Consider the following 20239-nt stretch of genomic DNA (forward strand, 5'->3'; position numbering starts at 1 on the left):
GGTGACTTCTGTGAAGACCCAATTCCGAAGAAGATCACTTTCTGAAATACTGAGGCTTAGGACTTTGTATGTGTTTTGGGGACACGCTTAGTATCGTAACAGATTGCAGCACAGGGTAGGATTACGAGAAATGTGTTGGAAGGCTTCTTGTAAACATCTGATTGTCAGTCACTCAGGAGACTGGTGTTCTAGACGTTCCATACTTTCACACATTCTTTTTGACAGATGCAGGAGCACATTCACAGTTTGTTACCATAGGCTTGGTCTAGTACAGTGAGCTTATTTACTTGCTAACTTCTAGGAAGAATGTTTTGGAAATCAGTTTAAAAAGAGTTTTGTCTCTAGAATTAGATACAAATAGATACCCCCAAGAGTTTGCTGCCTGACTTGTCGTTTTTTTTTTTTTAACTTGTTTTCAAATTTATTTCAATTATTGTTAACGAAAGAAAAACCTGAAAACTTTTTTTTTGTTCTAGATTTGAAAGAAGTTGTATTTGTTATCCAGAGTCAAAGCAATTCTTTCCATGCCAAGAGAGCAGAGCAACTGAAAAAAAGAATTTTAGAGGAGGCTGCAAATCTTACACAGGTACGTAGACGTGGCTCAGAGTGCCTGCTAATTATGATTTTCTTAATATGATTATGTTTCCCCCAGCATTGAGTCTGTAGTTTTATTTAGATGAAACTATTTTGACTCATTACTATTTAATACTGGCTGTTGCTGAAAATGCTGTGGTTACAAAGCATATGTAAGCAAGGAGATTATAAAGATCAGAACAGAAATCAATGCAATTGAGGATAAGAAACAGTCATTGAAACAGAGCCAATGAATCAAGAGTTGCTTCTTTGAAAGATTAAATATAATTGACAAACCCTTAGCCAGCCTCCTCAAAAAAAGGAGAAACAAGATCCAAATCCATGCAGTTAGGGTGAAATCACAGTGAATCCTACAGAAATCCAGAAGGTCATCAGTACACACTTTTAAGAACCTGTACTCTACTAAGTAAGAAAACTCAGACAATAGATAAATTCCTAGATACATATGAATTACTGAAGTTGAACCAAGAAGATATAAAAATTCTAAACAACCCAATATCAGTTAATGAAATTGAAGAAATAATTAAAAAACTACCAACAAAAAAAAGCTCAGCTCCTGATGAGTTCACTGCTGAATTCTATAAGATATTTAGAGAAGATCTAATGCTCCTATTTGTCAAATTCTTTAATGAAATTGAAAGGGAAGTAATACTCCCAAAGTAATTCCTGGTAGCAAGCATAACCCTGATATCAAAACCAGAGAAATAGCCAGCCGAAAAAAAGAACTATATGCCAGTTTCCCTAGTGAACACAGATGGAAAAACTCTCAATAAGTTACTGGCAAACAGAATGCAGCAAATCATCAAGAAGATTTTACACTATGACCAAGTAGATTTTATCCCAGTGATGCAGGGATCATTCAGTAAACCCAAATCAATAAATGTAATATACCACATCATTAGAATCAAGGACAAAAAACACATGATCATTTCAATAGATGCAGAAAAGGCATTTGACAAAGTTGAATACTCGTTCATGATAAAAACTCTATAGGGAATTGGAATAAACTGTCTTTATCTCAATCTGATAAATGCCATCTATAACAGACCAATTGCCAACATCTTATCAAATAGTCAAAAATTGAAAGCTTTCACTCTAAGATCAGGAACAAGACTAGTATGGCCACTATTACTACTTCTATTAAATATAGTTCTGGAAACATTACCTACAGCAATTCGACAAAAAAAAAAAAAAAAAAAAAAAAAAAAAAGAAAAGGAATATGGATAGGAAAGGAAGAAATTGTATTATCATTTGCTGATGATATGATACTCTACGTAGAAGACCCAAGAATTAAGACTCCTAGAATTAATAACCAGATTCAGCAAGAATAGCAGGATACAAAATAAAGTCTCAAAAATCAATAGCATGCTTGTAAATGAATAACAAACTCAGTGAGATAGAAATTTGGGAAACTACACCTTTCACAGTAGCATTAAGAAAAACAAAATATTTAGGAATCAGTGTAACAAAGGAAGTTAAAAACCTCTACATTGAAAACTATGGCACACTGAAAAAGCAGATTGAAGAAGATATCAGAAAATGGAAGATATCTTCTGTTTTTGAATATGCAAAACTAATATAGTAAAAATGACCATACTTCCAAAACTGTTGTAGGAAAAAAGGAACTCTTCTCCTCCGTTGGTGGGAGTGTAGACTGGTGCGACCACCTTGGAAATTGGTGTGGAGATTCCTTACAAAACTAAACATAGGAGTTTCTTTAATCCAGCTATTCCTCTTCCTCCTGAAAGAGTTAAAAAGCATCCTACCACAGCGATACATGTGCAGCCATGTGTTTATAGCAGCACAATTTCTAATAGCCAAATCTTGGAAATAGCCAAGATGTCTGTCAATGAATGAATAAAGAATATGCAGTTTTTATATACAATGAAGTATTACTCTTCGGTAAAGAAGGATAAAATTGAGACATTTTTAGGTTAGATGGATGCACTTGACACTATACTTTTAAGTGAAATAGATCAAAAAGTATGTTTAAATATCATGTTGTTTCTCTTGTATGTGAGAAACCAAAGGTGCAAATAAGGACCAAAATGTGTGATAGATATTAAGAAGTAGGAAGAAAATGTTCCCATGAGAAGGGAAACAAGGGAGAGGGGGAGGAAGGGAAAGAAGAGAAAAAAAGAGAATGGAAGGAAAAAGATGGAAGGAAAGCTTTTGGAAATGGGAGGAGAGGATGGGTTGAGGGGCGGTGAGGGGAGTGGGGGAAGAAGAATTAAGATCTCTTACATGCAGGGGAGATTTCCTGTGATGACTGTGATCTGTATCTATGACACATATGTACAAAAAAAAGAAAATGCTGTAGATAATTCGTAATGCTCAAAGTATTCTGCGTAAAGTGTGTGTGTGTGTGTATATATAAATGTATAGTGCATAAGTTTTAAGAGTCATAATTTTATAGTACTATTTTGATTTTGTCATCTTAATAAGTAGGAGAAATAACTTTTTAAAGGCATGGCTTAAAATAGCAGAAATAATTAATGTTCAAAATTTTGGTAAGAAGTTCTAAGGCAGTTTTGATGTTGAAATAACGTTTTCATTAATCTTAGAGGTGCTTTCCTTATGAGTCTCTTAATCTGCTTTTTAATTGGATGTCATTAATGGAACTTTCGATATGATTTATAATGTAATATCCTAGAAGGATTATGGAGATGAAAAATCTACTTGCACAGGTACATTTTAATGACGCTTAAAATAGGCATGAACTGAATCTAAAGTTCTAAATAATGCTGGAGGTTTGAAATGAAGAAAGATCCACTTTTGTATACTGTAGCTTCTTTTCCTATGGGGATATGTTCCAAGACCCTCAAAAACTATAGATAGTACCAAACAAAATATATTCTGTTTTTTATTTGTGCTAAAATTTAATTTTTAAATTGGGCACAGTAAGAGATTAATAACAGTAAATAATAAAATAGACTATAATAATTTTATATATATATATATATATATATATATTAAAATTGTTAGCACTGTTTCTGTGATGCTTTAGAACATTAGTAAGTGAAGTAAGGTTTACTTGCCCCCAAATATTCCAGCAGCTCAAAAGTCAGTCTGAACACCGAGCTCACTGCTGAGTGGGTAACCGTCAGGTAACATGTCAACGAGGACAAGCTGGACAAAAGGATGAGTCACGGCTTAAGTAGGTCAGAGTGAGGCAGCACAATATTTCATCAAACGGCTCACAATGGTGCATAATTTAAAGCTTACAAATTGTTTATTTATGGGATTTCAAGTTATAAGGCACTGCAGAAACTGCACTGCACTATCGGGATTTTCAGTCTGCAGTTGACTGGCTCCAAGGTAGGCAGCATGGCAGAGGAGGGACAGTTCATGCCAGGCAGAGGGCAGGGGGGCAGCAAAGCAGTGAAGTAGTAGGAAGCAAGCAGAAAGACCACTGCAGCCCTCTTTCTTTCCTGTGTGTTGTATCCAGGCTGTGCGCTTCAGGGCGGGTAGCACTCACATACAGCCTTCCCATTATCCACACTCAGAGCTGTGGCAGACCAATCAGTGGACCAGTTTAGTAACCACACTTAATCCTAGCATCACACACTCTAGATCCAGCGCCTCTGAAGTAGCCCTCCCTGTGACTGCCTGAGGCTTTGGGGGACAGCTAGACACAAGCCGTAACACCCTGTCTTCTTGTGCAGTTCCTGTATCCCTAGGATGCCTTTCTTGGCACCTTCTTGAGTTGCAGTTGTATATCATTCCCTCTTTCCCTGTCTTGCACAGATTTCTTTTGTATAATTTTTACTTCATATTAATGATGTTTTTGTTACCTTTTTGTCATTCTCTTCTACAAATTTTGAGAGCAGAGAACAGAATGTGTCTTACTAGCTTTTGATTTCTCAGAACCAATCAAGTGTGGTGTGTGCTTAGCCTAGGTGTTTAATGTTAATTGAATTGAATTCCTGAAACTCATTTTTTCTTCTTTCTCAGAGTGACTTTCTTTTTTATATTAATAGACGTTTCTTTGCATTTGACTTCCATACAGATTGGGAATCTTTGGCCATGTACATGCACATGCGTGTATATATGTTTGCACACACAGAGACACAGCCTATTAAATTATAAGTTTTCCAAAGGCAGATACTTCTTTTTTTTTTTTTTTTTAAGCACCAGGGATCGAACTCACAACTGCGCACTTGCCAGGCAGGTGCTTATGCTGCTGAGCTAAATCCCCGGCTAATACTTCTGATCTGATTATAATATCCCAGACCTGTTTTAGAGGTCACAGAGAAGCAAAATACCCAACAACCACAACTGAAAGCAGGGGAGGTTTACTCTAGTTCATGTGTTAGAAGTCTCAGCCTTGCGTGGTTGACTAGCCCTCAGAAGAAGCAGTATGGTGGAGGATTCTGGCAGAGGAGAGCTGCCTGCCTCATGCAGACAGGAAGCAAGACAGAAGGAAGGGGGCGAGTAGGGAGATGAACTCTTCCAGGCCCTCGCTCCGTGCTCCCCCTCTTCTGGTCTGGGCCCTGCAATCCATTCATCTTCCAAATGCATGAGACTTTGAAGTGAATTTTATATCTCAACCATAGTAAGCTAGTAGATCTTCAACATTTCACAGGTGAACTTAAGTTTCTTTTCTACTCAATATAAGTTATTTACTTTCCTCAGAAAAAACAGAGTTTAAGGAAGAGAGTAGAAAAAAATGGTGTGCAACTTGCCACTAGGAAAATATAATGTTATGATTGAGTTTATCTTTGAGAAACAATATGGAAAAGAATAAAGAAATTCACTCGGCTTAACACTACGAATATAGCAATGGCCTGAGGAAGCTGCAAGATTTCTTTTCCCTCCCAGAACAGTCCGGTAGGTGGCTCTGCTTCGCGTCCCCTGCCTTGGTTCTTGTGTAAGGTGTCTTTTCTTCTGACTTGCCGAAAACGACTTACACTCTGCATTCCAGTGTGTGGGTGAGCAGTTTCCTTGTGAGGCGGTGACCTTGAAGTTGCATGTCTTATGTCCCCTCTTAACCGTGGTCCAGAACATAATCATGTGAGCACACCAAGGCTAGGAAATGTAATGTCTGTTTGGGTCACCTTGGGTCTGGCTAGACCTCAAGGGGTTCTGATCACTAAAAGGAAGATAGGTTAGATCTTGGAGGACGAACTGACACCTCTGTCAAAGCTAGGATTCCATTTGTACATCAGAGACCAGCCAGTCCATGGAAGGACCTATCAATGAATCTCTTGTTCAATCATTCAGTATTTACAGATTTATCATGGGTAAGCACTTGGGATGCAAAGAGCAAGAAGGCATAGTCCAGGGGAAGAGGCAGGCTCATCAGCAGGTAGTTTGAAAGCTGGTAGGAACGATGGAAGGTACACGGAGAGGGGCCCACCGTGGTGGGGTGTCACAGGGCGGTGGGAACTAAGGAGGGCCTACGGGCTCAGGAGGGCTTTCCGAAAGCTGGATCCTGTGTATTAGGCATGAGGTAGATTGAGGACAGGAGGGGGAGGGAAGACTGCTGTGTAAGGAAAACAGATACAGGCAGCCAAGTGAGAGGCAGGAATATGTGTAGGCACTGGATGCCATTCTGGGAGGGTGTCAGGTAGGAGGCAGCCATGTGGGCACCAAGCCTGGGAAGGTAGGTGGGGGTGTGGTCACACGGGAATTATGTGTGCTCTGGGGGCCAGTCTTTTATTGGGGCTTCTTGGAAGGATCTATGGGCATTTTGGTAACCATATCTCTTGTATATGAGATCTTTACCTTCTGTAGCTCTGGGCAGTGACTGTATGTATGGCCCTGTGTCACTGTTATAGCTAAAAGTGACCCCGTTTGGGACCCCTGCTAGGGAGAGCTGTTGGGGAGCAGAAACTTAGTTGGATTTGTTTTAAAACCAGCCCCTTACTGGTTGTGGAAAGGATGGTGTTAAGAAGCCATGACTGGGACAGGGGCCTTGGGAGGGCTGTTTGGGTAGAATCACTCTGGACCCTCACATGCGCAGTGGAGAAGCCCTGGCCTATGACATGGTAGTGGTGGATATAAATTTCAGCCAGAATGGCAGGATTTAGATAGAAGGCAGGGACCACCCCCCAGCTAGGACTTGGATGAGGTGGTGCCATCGGGTGGGACTGAGGACAGCTTCGCAGGTTCCAGGATGAGGTTGGCCTCAGGTTTCCATGGATCACATCAAGGGAGTGGCATCAGTGGCTTGAGGCATTTGTTTGATGTTCAGGAGAAGGTTTTGGCCAGAAGTGGAGTTTGAGCATCAACAGTACTTGTTGGTAGTACTTGAGAGCTTAAAGGCACTGATTGCTGGGAGGCCACTGGGCCCTGGGAGAGACCAGTGTCTAGTGGTTGAGCAGAGCAAGAGAAGCCATCTGTGGAGAGGGAGGAATGAACAGAGAAGTGTTGAGAGAAGGGTGATGTGTGAAGCCAGGAATGCCCAGGAACTGTTCCCAATAGTGGGCAGTCCTGTGGCATTGTCCAGAGAGTCCAGTGAGGGGGTCTCCACCTACCCATCTGATAGACTGTCTCCTGAGATCTCTTTTGGACACCCACCTCAGGAAGGCGCTCACTCTTAACGCTTTGTGGTAGTCGGTCCTGTTACTGCCATATTATTCCATTTTTAATTGTAGATAAAAGCATATGTCTTAGCTACTTTTCTCATTGCAGAGACCAAAATATTTGACACCCAAAGTTAAAGGATGAAAAGTTATTTGGTTTGCAGTTTGTAGTGATTTCAGTCCATGGTTAGCTGGCTGCAATGCAGGGTGTCACGGGAGAGGGCATCACAAAGGAGAAACAATTCATGGCAGGCAGAAGACAGCAAAGTAGCAAGTGACAAACAGTAGCCCTCTTTCTGTTCCATGTAGCCTACCCAAACTACTCCCTTAGGGTGAGTAGCACTGACATGCAAGGAGGGCCTTCCCGTTATCTACTCCCAGAACTATCCCAGACTAATTAGTGGACTGATGTAGTATGTGATGGAGCTATTTCCTAAACTTTCAAAGCTGGGAAAAATGCATCAGTGGAAATGCAATTTCCAATACTGTGTGTCTGGCATTCCACTGGGGGGGGGTGTTAGGTGATACAAAGAAAAGTTGAGAACAGGTCGTGCTACTCCACCTAGAATTTGAGGAAAGGACAAACATATGACAGAACATGTCCCAGCATCACACACTCTAGGTCCAGCCACTTCTGAAGAAGCTCTTCCGTGATTGCATGAGGCTTTGGGGGCATCTAGACACAACCCGTAACAGCTTATAACATAAAATTCACATCTCAAGTGCACAATTCAGTGGTATATTAAGTATATTCATATAGCCACTCATCGCTAGGACTTTTTTATTGTGCAGAACTGAAACTTGGAAACCGTTAAGCAGCAACTCTCTAGTTCTGTTTCCCGGAGCCCTGGCAGCCAGTTTACTTTTTGTCTGTGAGTTTGACTACTCTGGGTATCACAGACAAGGGGAGTCATGTAGTCTTTATCATTCTGTGATAGTTTTATTTCACTTAATAATGTCTTGAAGTTTCATCTGTGTTGTCAAAATATTGTTTTGGAAAATGGCTAAGTGTAATTTTGATTTTAGTAGATCATATTGCTGGTAACCTCAGTCCACTAGGATGGATGTTTTTATCTTTAGATACCTTGTTTGTGGGATACTCATTGGTGTTTTATGTGCACTTCCTTACTGTGAACTTTGTTCAGTGATATGTCTGTCCTTTCCTCAAATTCTAGGTGGAGTAGCAGGACCTGTTCTCATCTTTTCTTTGTATCACCTAACATCCCCCCCACCCCCCGCAGTGGAATGCCAGACACACAGTATTGGAAATTGCATTTCCACTGATGCATTTTTCCCAGCTTTGAAAGTTTAGGAAATAGCTCCATTAACTTTACTAATACTTTATGCCTCTATTTAGTTTTGGTATACTTAATACTTAGTTTTTATGATCTTTCATTTCCATTTACAATTTGTAGTTTAGGCATCCTGTTGAGTTAGGGGACTTAGATTGCCACTAGGTGGCAATATTGGTTTTACATTTAAAGACATAATTAAGCAACATCATTACCGCCCCACCCCCATCTAATTTCTCTGGTAGTGCAGTCTAAAGTGATAAGGACACTTTTAATTATTAGATAAGGATATCCCTTCTAATTATTACATGATCCGTTATCATTACTCTGAAACCATTTCCACAGAAGTCAGCTAGGAGTACTGAGGCAGTATGACAACTTTAATCGTTAGATTTAATTTGCTCAAAATCCAAGCATAGTGATGCACACCTGTGATCCCAGGACTTGGCAGACTGAGAGAGGAGGATTGCTGCATGTTCAAGGCCAGCCTGGGGTATGTAGTGAGTTTAGGACCAGCCTGGACTACACAGTGACTTTGTCTCAAACAAAAACCCAAAATAAAATAAAATCAATTTGCTCACAAGATCCAGAGAGTAGTATAATGGCTCAGGTAGTATGTACTTGCATTTAACAAGTCCTTTGGTAGTTGAGATGGCAAATGAGATTTTAGAATTTGTAATTGTACTTGATACTGGATCGTTTTTTCTTTTTTTATAGTTTTGAGATCACATGTGCTTAAAAGTTGAGTTTATTCCATGAATAGCACTTTAGACATCTAAAAATTGTGGACAGCAGAGAGTTCTTGGGGGTTGGGGACAGTGATGATGTACTGAGCCCTGGAACTGCTTGAACATAGGGAAATAAAATTGACTTTTGAGAAGTAAATGCTGAAATGTACCAAGCACAGCATGTGTGAATGTGTGCGTGTGTGTTTTCTGTGTGTGCTGGGATGATGACAACACACAGACAAACATATTCTCCACCTTAAGGAGGCAGGATGGCTCCCTAGTTGAAACTTGGCTGAAATGTGTTTCAAGAAATGGCGTACTCTTAAGAAAGCACCTGCAGCTCACTCTGCCATGGAAGCCGAGTAAGTGGAGTCTCAGAGGCAGAGGTTACTAGGGCTTCCCCAGCCTGGTGGTGGGGTCCTGCCGAGTCCTCTAAGCAAGGCTTCAGTGCCAAGATGTGTCAGTGTATGTACGCTGTACCCCTAAAAGACAGGAGGTCTGGGTCCCTCTTGTCACACGTGACCACAGTATGGAGACTTCAGATGGTAAGTTTGCATTCTTCATATTTTTTTCTTCAATTTGCCCATTATTAGCATTCATAGAATTTGTTTGGGGAGGGAGGAATCAGCAGTTAATTTTCATCACTTGAATATCTGATGACTCAAAATATCTATGCCTCCCACAGTACCAGATGTCTAGAGCTGCTGTTTGTTTATTCATTACCCCTGGCAGGTTGCACTTGACTACAAAGTCTGCCAAAAAATTAAGGTGCAAAAATTTAATGGTGTCTGTGGTTATGCATCTGCTTCTAGCTATTCTCTTTGCTTCTACAAGTCATTACCTAGGCCGGTTTTGCCTCAAGGTGCTATATAATGGTCTTATTAAAAATGGAAACATTTTTCTTTGGTGCAATGTGAATAAAAAACAGGAACTCTTAACTTTTCACTTGAAATGTATCGTTGTACTTGGAGTTGCTGCTAGAATGGTAAACTACTTTTCCTTGTTTTGCAGAATGCTTTGGGTCACTGTAATGGGTCACTCTACTTTTGAATCCTATATTGTAGTGCATTGTCAGTTTGAAGTTCATGTGTTTTTTCCTAACTAGTTCATCAGTCTTTGCCAAGTATTATTCTGTCTGCAGAACACTGTTCTAGATTGGTCTGGTGCAGAGCAGTAGAAAGGAATTTGAATTACTTGTAAGGTAGATGGAAAGTAGTTCATGTTATAAGTGACTATTGTTAAGTGGAAATTAGAAATACAAAGGTATTAAGGTATTCACCCAACAAGTATTATTGGTAATGTGTGTTTGTATTCAGCACATAGGTCTATACTAAAATGACAGCTGTAAGTAATACATTGGACCCTTGAGAATTCCGAAACACATTTGAAGCTGTTTAATATAGTGTTGCGTAGATACTTAAGTTCATATGATGCTACTTGTGCATATGAAGCCATAGAGGGAAGACTTTTGAGAAATCAGGTTAGAAAGAGGGAGAAATTAGCTGGAGGATGTAAATTTAGTACACAGTTCTGGAAGAAGACAGGAGTGGTCAGGGCGGTCACCTTTTAGAATTCCAGGATGAAACTGGTACAGGCAGCACTGGGGCAGCGTGAAGTATGTGTTGACAATGAGCTGCTGTTCTTTTTAGGTTGGAACAGAAAGGAAGGCTGGAGAGATGGGGGAATGGTTGGTGAATATGGGTTCCCACTGCACATATGTAGATTGAAGAACACAGATTCCAAAGAAGTGCTGTTTTTTTCCCCAAGTTTTTTTTTTTTGTCTCTCTACATTACAAGATAGAAAGATAAAGATTGTTTAGAGAGATACACAAACCAAAGACAAAGAGGAGGTAAAATTCACAAGAAGGCTTGTACAGTTTGCTCCTAATATATCAGACCCTTGAGTTTTTGTTTCAGATACCTGTAACATACAAATCATCTGTGAGCCAAGTTTGATTTGACTTTTACTTTTTGAATTTTAAAGAATTCCTTCCTTCTGAATTCTCATTATTTTGTCTGTTACATGAAGCAGAAAGCAAACAGTTTAGTCTATAGGGATCCTCTTTGGGGTATCTTGAATGTAGAGTGGGATGTAGTGGCAATCTTTCATCTGAGTCTTTTGTTTTCTCTTCTGGAACCTGAGATCCAGTTCTGTGGGCATCCTGCACTGATGGACCTTTATACTGGAGCTTTAGAAGCCTGTGAACATCTGCCTAAAATTATGAAAATTACTGTTCTACAAAGGAATTTCACAGTAAGATTAAATTGGGAACAGTGAAAGAGAACATAAAAGGCGTAATTACATTGTTTTCTGTAAGTTCTCATAAAACAAAGATCCAAGTATCATTTAAATACTCTAAATGCAAACTTTCTCTTTAGCACAAGAAATAGTTCATGCTTGACCAGGGAGTCAGCTTGGATGGGGATAGGGAGGTATTATGGTTTGTGTGGATGTTCCCAAAGCCTCATGCAGTCATGGAGAGATTTTTCAGAGGCAGGCTTTTAGAGTTTATGTTTGATTCATGGTCCAGTGCTGGATTATGGGTGTGAGCGCTATATCCAGCCTGGGGCAGGTAATCTAAATGCATTATAAGGGACAGAAAGAGTCTGTGCATGCATCGCCCTTTTACTTGCGTTGCTCTTGGTGTTTCTCACTGCCATGGACACCTGCCCCTCTGACACCACCCAGCCTTGGAGCCAGCTGAGTACAGACTGAAACCTTCACAAACTGTGAGCTAAATAAACCTTTCTTTCTTTAACTTTGGGTTTGGTTATTTTTCTTATTAAAGGGAGAAAAGTAACTGACAAGGAGGTAAATCACTAGAGAAGGAGGACTTGGTTTATTTATTTGTTTAAATTTTTTTTAATTTTAAAGAGAAAGAAAAGTAAAACAAAATTTCAAAACGAGATATTAGGAGGGTAACAATGGTTAATACATTGCATATTGGTATCTTTAAATTTGTTACTCAGAGTACAAGATGTAGGCCTTTGATTGTCCTTATAACATTAACACAAACCTTTTTTTCAATGAACTAAGAGATATCTTAACTGTCTTTTGAGGAGAGGATTTAGAATGAAGGCAGTGGTGAGAAATGGACAGAACCATAGGTATATTATAGTTCCATTTTATAAGATAACTTGCCAATACCAAAAAATAATCCAGAAGTGGGGGATACTTAGAAGATTTTTGAGGGATGTGCTGGATTCACTAATGAGCAGCTTGTAACACCCAGCTGAACTGAATCAGCCTGGTTCTGGATGTGAAAAGCCCACCTGATTGATGATTGTTGCCAACTTACTAGCACAGATTCCTCATCCTACTGGTGCAGACTTTCTAGCCTCCATCACTGACTTTGGGCCTTCTCAGTGCAGATCTTTGATGCAGACTTGCATGAGACATTGTTGTGAGCTCTAAGCCTCTAGCTGGATTTGAGGAGGACATTGCCATGGGCTCTAGATCTTCAGCTCTACTTGCACAGCACATTGTTGTAGGATCCAAGACTTCATCTTGATTCTTTGAGTCCCTAGTGTGTGGACAGCTCTTCTGCATTTGACTTTTTGGGTGAATATTATAAAATATTCCTATAAATTATGTGTCCTGTTAAATCTATTCCCTTGAAGACTGCAAAGGAGAACAGTGAGCAGATATCCATTGACCTTTTCTGTTTTACGCCAAACGAGAGTAACCTAGCTGCTCAGAGCCCTCTCTGACCTCCCTGCCCCTAACTATGTGCTTCTGAAGAGAACAGACATTTCTAATTTTGTTGCCTTTTCTTGTGGGGCAATTCTAAGCTTTATTTAAAACTTGGCAGACTCTAAACTTCACAAATAAATTATTCTTTTTGCTTTTTTGCAAAAATTTTCGAAAGTCACCATTTTCTGGAGAAGAGTTCGTCAGGCTTTGGCTTATTAGACTAAAAAAATAAAATAAAATAAAATAAGCTGGTAAAGCTGGCAAAACCTTTCGCAGATTAGTGTGAAGAAGCCTGAGGAAGCTGGCCCTGTGGGTTCTATTTTTAGGAGTTGTTTATTGGCCGGGAGACAGTGTGAGGTTCTTCATTAAGAAGTTAGCATTGAGGAGCAGGAGTGTGAGTTATTGCCTCAAACTTTTTCTTTTTGAGATGAAAGCATTTGGGTGTTTGATTACTTAGTATGTTGCTGAGCGTTAAGTAATATTAACTTTTTATTAAACAGGAGATTTTATTATATTGCCATTGAATAAGAATTTATTCATCCTTTCATTTAATAAATACCTATTAAATATTTGTACAGGCCCTAGGCAAGATGCCCCAGGAAAAAAGAATTTTTTTACATGCTCTTTCACTAAAATAACATTATCCTTTTTGAAATATACCACTAGCATTCTTAGAAACAGCTTTTGTACAGCTGTCTTTATAGTATGTCCCATGAAGCAGAGGGAATAGGACATAACTCAGGAAGTGGGTGACCCATCAGTGATGAAATTTTCCCACTATTTGGAGGCCATGTTACAAGCACTTGTCTCTTTTTTGACTGCTCTACATTTGAGCCCATTCCCTGTCCCAGAGATACCTGCCCTGTGTGAGTCTCGAGGGAGTGTGGTCGCTAAGATGCTCCATCTTCTTGAGGGCACAGGAGAAGATCCTGTGACCTCACAGTGTCAGTCGGATGTTATCACACAGGGTTTTAAATCTGGAGCCAGGGACCCAATGAAACAGGTGACTTTAGAACTTTGTCCTCTAGTAGTGACATCAGTATTCAGTATCTAGAGGTAACAGTGAGCCAAGCTAAGTGCCAGAGCACAGAAGGGCCCTGTAATGTGAAGTCTAGTAGGGTAGCTTCTTCTGGATATTGGTCACTGTAGACTGTGCCCTGCCTGGAGCTGGTGCTGGACGTGGTGCCTGCCCTCCAGGAGGTCCACTGGAGTGAGCAGAACAGGTAGTTCCAGCAGATGAATTGCTGCAGGAATCAGTGCAAACTCGGAGCACTGAGAACACAGTGAGGAGACCTCCAACCTGTTTGGAAGAGACAGTGATGGTTTAAGGGGTTTGAACTAAGCCTGGAAATAGTAAGAGTCTGCTAGGCATCTGCCTTTGGCAGTTCCTCCCAGGGATGGAGGCAGCACACTATGAGCCTCATCAAATATTAGTACATAGATGAAGGAAGGTAGTGCCTCTGAGCTAAAATGCTGAGCTCATGTTTGGAAAGGTAGAGCTTGAGAGACAAGTAGGCATTTAGTTTATTGGGCCAGGATTTGGAGTACAGACAAGCTTGGAAACTGCAGTTGTCATCAGAACTGACTTACCAAAGGCCTTGCTCCTCGTCGTTATTCCCATCACGTTCCACCATGCTGTGCCATATCCAAGCATGAGCACATTCAGTTCTGAGTTAGTTCCTGTTAATCTTCCCATTTTGCTGAGAGGAAATTGCATAGAAGGATTCAGTGACCTTCCATGCTCACATCACTCTTAAGCAGTGGAGCCAGGCCTGTGTCCGAGGTCTGGTGGCCTCCAAAGCCTGTGCTCTCTGCGTTGCTGCTGGGGCTGGAATCCCCCATGCAGGATCAGCACAGCAGATGGGTAAAAGTAAGTGCATGTTAGTAAACGGTGACCTGCACCTGCTACCCATTTACCTGGCTCCATAAGCATTCTCTCTGACTTTATCTTGTAGATTTATGTGCTGTGTGCTTTCATTATATTGAAGATCTAAGAGGGAGGGAACCTGCCAGTCTTTTCTCAGTTCTTTACTGTGTTCCTAGAACACATTGTGGAAATTCAACAAATACTGTGAAAACAGTAATAATGTTAGCTGGCATCGGGGGCTCACCATGTATCATGTGTTCGCCGTCTGTTGACTCACTTGTCCCCCGTGACTGTCCTTATCTCATGCTCACAGGGGTTGGAAGGAGATTGAGGTTGGATTCAGACACAGTTTCTTTGTCTCCAGTGGTCAGGTTCTTGAACATTAACTAGGCTTTCCTGGTTTTGTGAATAAGTGAATGATTAGTTAAAAGATTTATATGAGCAATAAAAATCTACTTAGTAATACATTTTGGAGTAAATCACTTGTAAAGTAAAATTTATAAATAGTGATGTAACATTTTTTCTTTTTAGGAAAATACGGTTGAGGATTAAGACAAGTGCCTAGAGAAGGATAATTGTATTTTAAATATAGACTCACGGTTCTGGGAAGTTTATTGTTATGGCATTGTATAGTATAGGCTATTGGTCTGTGAATACATACTGTGTTTTAAAGGTTAGTAAATCTGTCTCAAGTATATTGCGAAAAGCTTATTATCCCTATCTCTTATGTACCTATCTTGTATGAAATGACTTTATGATAATAAACAGATGTTGATTTTCATCATAATTTATTTGTTACTCTAAAAGCTCAATTCAGTGCCTAACAACTATATAATAGTTGAAATTTGGAGTTACAGTTGAATTATAGTCAGTTTTTTTTTTTTTTTTTTTTGTCTTTTTGAGACAGTGTCTCCCTTTGCAGTTCAGGCTGGTCGTGAGCTCACTTTGTTTTTTTTTTTTTTTTTTTTTGGTCTTTTTTCGTTTTTATCGGTACCAGGGATCGAACTCACGACTGCCTGCTTGCAAGGCAGGCGCTTATGCCGCTGAGCTAAATCCCCAGCCCCGTGAGCTCACTTTGTAGCCAGGCTGGTCTCAAACTTGCAGTGATCCTCCTGCCTCAGCCTCCTGAGTGCTGGGATTACAGGTGTGAGCCATCACGCCCAGCTTTATAGTCAGTTTTGAAACAGAACGTAGTCTGTTACAACATTTGCCTAATACTTAACAAATGCGTCAGCTGCTGCATGGTAATTTAGCACTTGGTCTGAATAACAAGCTCATGTTTTTCTGGGCTTTTAGGTTAAATTTAGGTAAGGACAAATTACAAATACTAGGGAATAGTCTTCATCCGCATAGAATTAAAGTGTTACCTTTTTTCCAGACAGAAGCAGAAAGACAAAAGTGTCTAAAAACCAAATCTGCCAAATAAAGTTATCCATGACACTTAATATTCATTTGTTTTAATCTGTATTCAAATTTTAACTTTTTAATTCATGTATTAATATTTATAAATATAAATTTTTCATAATTTTCCTTCTATATCCAGAGTGATAAGCTTTGTCTATTCTTAAAATATTTCAGCTCAGCTATGACACTGGCATCAGGTCCCTGTTCCCCATGAAGATAATAAATATGTGTAACAGCCAACTGTTGAATTAGGCTTTTAGTCATAAGTTTGCTTTCAACATTTGTTAGCTATTTTAAATATGAGTATGCGCCTTGGTAACAAGCATGTTCAAATGAAGTCAGGACCGGAAGTCCAGTGGGCTGTCTTCAAAGTGAGTGGATACCTACCACTGGGTGCCGATGGTGGAAATGAAAGTTGATTTTGATTCACAGACAAATTGATTCAAAACAAAGGATAGTTGACATCAAAATTAAATTCCTATCACCAACCTTTCCATTTTCTTTCCCTTTTCTGTCGCCCACATTTGTACGTTTAACTCCTTCACTGTTGATCTGTTATAGCATCGTCTCATGGATAGAGTTTCGGATAACCTTTCGCATGTGAGCATGGTTTGATTAGGCACCATGTCACAAACAGCAGACAGTTGTGCTCGCAGGAGTACCTTTTTCCGAACAGCTCTTTTTTGTTTTTTTTGATATTCTCTTTGATAGACTTTTTTTTTTATTTTGAAAGTATACAACAGAACAAGTCAGAATAAAGCCAACTAAGATCATGCAGTGAAATTGGTACAGAACGTCACAGCAGGTTACCAGAATAACAGTAATAGGTATCACAGTATATTTCGTTATCTTTATAATAGTTGTTCTTTCAATCACATATATCAAAATGAGATGAAATACAGAACATTATAGAACTTAGCAAAACAGAATATTGAATAGAGCAGTACCATTCATCAGAATAGAGCAAAACAGTAATAAAAATAATTGCCTTCAAAGAGATGGTAGAAGGAAGTCCCCCTTATTTGCTATGGTCAACCTCCCAGGAGATGCTCAGATTTCTGGTTCCCATTTACTAACCGGGTGAGGGGGATGGTGCGGACAGGAGAACGGGGGTAGGGGAAGTGGGATGTTTGACTCTAGGCCATGCATCAATAGGTTCACTACTGCTTAGCAGGGAGGCAGGCTGGTTGTTTGGTTTCACAGCATCCTAAATTCCAACATGGTGCGGATCTCAGGACCTGCTGCTGGTTCTCCCCCTGGAAGGGCCGTGGTCTGCCAGATTGCCACCGCTTACCAAGGAGGGGAGGTGCTTGCTTGGCTTCCCAGGGTCCTAAGCCGAACAGCTCTGATAACGCTTTTTTTCTTTCCCCTTGGTTGTTTAGTTGAAAACTCTTAACAAACTATCCAATGACACTGAACACATTAGCTTTGCATCTAAAAATACTATGAGCTTGTGGTCCAACACCTTTAATGGAGGTCTGAATTTTATGGTGGTGATAGATAGAAGTTGTTATTGTAATTCTGAGTGATAAAAACTGAGATTAGATCATTTGCTAGAAAATTTTATTGTACACTTTTTGATTATTTTTCTTAGAGGCACTGCCGATAAATCTGAATACATGGTGTCTGTTTGGGTCAATGTGTGTGTGCACACACGTGTGGGTTTTGTGTGTCTGTATATATATATATATAACAAAGCCCTTGGGCTTTTTGGAGAGCAAAGATTAAAATTTATTTACAGTGAAGATGATCTTCTCATACTCTAGCATAGATCAAGACCAGGTTCCTCAGTGTCAAGGTAGAACCTACTTTGTGTTTTTGAGTACTTATATACCTCTGGGGACTGTTATCTGGAAGGCATTTGAAGTGTTTCTATTTGAGAAATAGAGGGTCAAAAAATTTAATTATTATTCTTGTGTTCACAAATGAAGCAAATATGAAGTTCATTGTATAATTTAGTAAGTGAAAAAAATGAAGCTGGGAATGATTTTATACTACTAATAAGCCATAGTTTTTCAATCTAAGATTTAACTTCTTTACACTAACTAAACCTTGCTGCATTTTTATTTTTGTGACAGAAGTTACACTTAAAGCATGTCTACTAGTTTCTGGCAAAAAGTTCTCTTATAGCCGTAAGAGGAAGCTAGATAATACCTGAGTTTAATATCTGTTGTATTACATATACCTAAGCTATGTAATATTTCCTCAGAAGCAAACTTCAGATACATTCATTTTTCTTCAATTAAGAAAATTATACACTAAATAGTATTTAAAATATATACCTCCTCATTATATCATCTTGACCCATATATTTTTAATTTTTAATTCCCTCAATCACTGTTAATTTATGAATTTCTTTTATTGGAATGATGCTTATTTTGTTTTAATATAAAGACATTTTAATTGCTATAACGTGTTCATCATAGTTTTAATTGCTACTTTGTAACTCCGCACTTAATCTTATATAAAATTTTTTAAAGCATTTGCTCTATTTCTTTTCTTATCTAGTTTATGTTAGTGTTCAGCCAAAAGGATTTCAATTTTATGCACATAACAATGTCATTAGTTTTCTTTACATGATCTTGTGCACTTTTGTAACCCTTCATGAATATGTATGTGTGTATATATTGCAATTTTTAAAAGATAATGAAAATTACTAGATATTTCACAGATGACAGAGGAAAGGCCCCGAGTTACATGTATTGTACTGAGTAACTGCTAATGGGGCTTAGGTTAACTTCTTTTAAATGTGCTACATGGTTTGTTTTATTTAACTTTGTTACATTTTTATGTTCCATATTTATACATGGAAATTGAAATAGATACTACATAAAACAAAAATTGAGGTTTTGATATTCAACTCTAAAGATTTATAAAAGAAAATCAATCTTCTTTAATAATAAATATATATGTGATCTTTAAGACCAGTGTGGAATCTATAATCAGTGCTCTGTATTCAGATATTTAGTCATTTATTCTTAAATATGTCTGTAATGATAGTTGTCAGGATATAATAAAGCTTGTTAGTGAAAGAAGATAAAGTATACTATATATGATATGCTTTCATAACAATTTGAAATACAGCAGATAGTGCTTGGATTTTAACGCTAACAATCATAGCCTTAAAAAGATTCCTCTCTCTGTATATATGGGTGAATATTTATATAAACACAATTGTGCCTTGTTTCTGAACCTTAGTTTCTTCTGTGTTTATAAATTTTAAATTTCATCATTGTGCTATTCCTTTTATTACTTGAATAATGAAGTATTATATTCCTAGTACTTAGACAAAGGTTTTCATTTCTGGAGTGTTTTAAAATACTTCTTTTAAAAAGCTGGACGTGGTGGTGCGTACCTATAATACCAGCCCTTGGCAGCCCAAGGCAGGAGGATTACTGGCAGTTCAAGGCCAACCTATACTACATGGTGAGACCCTGTCTCAATTTAAAAAATATATATATACTTTAAAAGATATTTTTAGGACATTTTATTTATTTTTACTATTATTACTTTTTAGAGCATTTTAAAATTATTATTTAAAGAAAAACAAAACAAAATAGAAAATAGGCAGAAATAGTACATACTTTTCAAAGAAAAGAAATAAACAGTAATAAATCACTAATTGATGTATACATTTTGTCCCCCCACAAATAGTTGTTCAAGATACAAAAGTGGAACATATAAATGGGATTTCAACCAGAGACTGTAAATAGTTCTGTTCAACACTCTAACAAAAACTAAGTAATATGGCTATCAATCCTTTACACTTAGACATGTACGCATTTATCCATATCCCCATTTATGTTGAGACCTAACAAAATTTATTAGATTAAAATCTTTCTGAACAAAGATTAATAATATTGCTGGATTTCACATCATAACACTCGGGATCAGCACTGGATACCGCAGGGCCCCTTTCTTTCCTTCAGAGTATTTGTTCATTTCATCATGTGTCATAAGATCAGTTCTCATAAACCGTTTATAGGTTTTACACAAGCATGAGTCTTAACATGTATTTCTATTCTTTCTATATTAGAGGGAGAAACAGAACAAAGCAGGACAGAACTAAACATATTCCTATAGACACATAAAACTAAAAAGACATAAAACTACTGTATAAGGAGTTCTACCA

General features: G+C 38.6%; 1 protein-coding gene across 2 annotated transcripts in view; it reads left to right on the plus strand.

Moving 5' to 3' along the window:
* B3glct (beta 3-glucosyltransferase) overlaps positions 1-20239 on the plus strand; it is a 124231-nt gene that overhangs the window by 31673 nt on the left and 72319 nt on the right. For both annotated transcript variants that reach the window (XM_063232582.1, XM_063232583.1), the window contains exon 4: positions 477-586. In XM_063232582.1, the coding sequence (XP_063088652.1) occupies positions 477-586 (110 nt within the window). The remainder of the gene's footprint in view (positions 1-476; positions 587-20239) is intronic.

The sequence above is a fragment of the Cavia porcellus genome, unplaced genomic scaffold, assembly GCF_034190915.1.
Source record: "Cavia porcellus strain 051 isolate PalLab524CR breed Dunkin Hartley unplaced genomic scaffold, mCavPor4.1 scaffold_21, whole genome shotgun sequence".
Taxonomy (NCBI): Eukaryota; Metazoa; Chordata; class Mammalia; order Rodentia; family Caviidae; genus Cavia; species Cavia porcellus.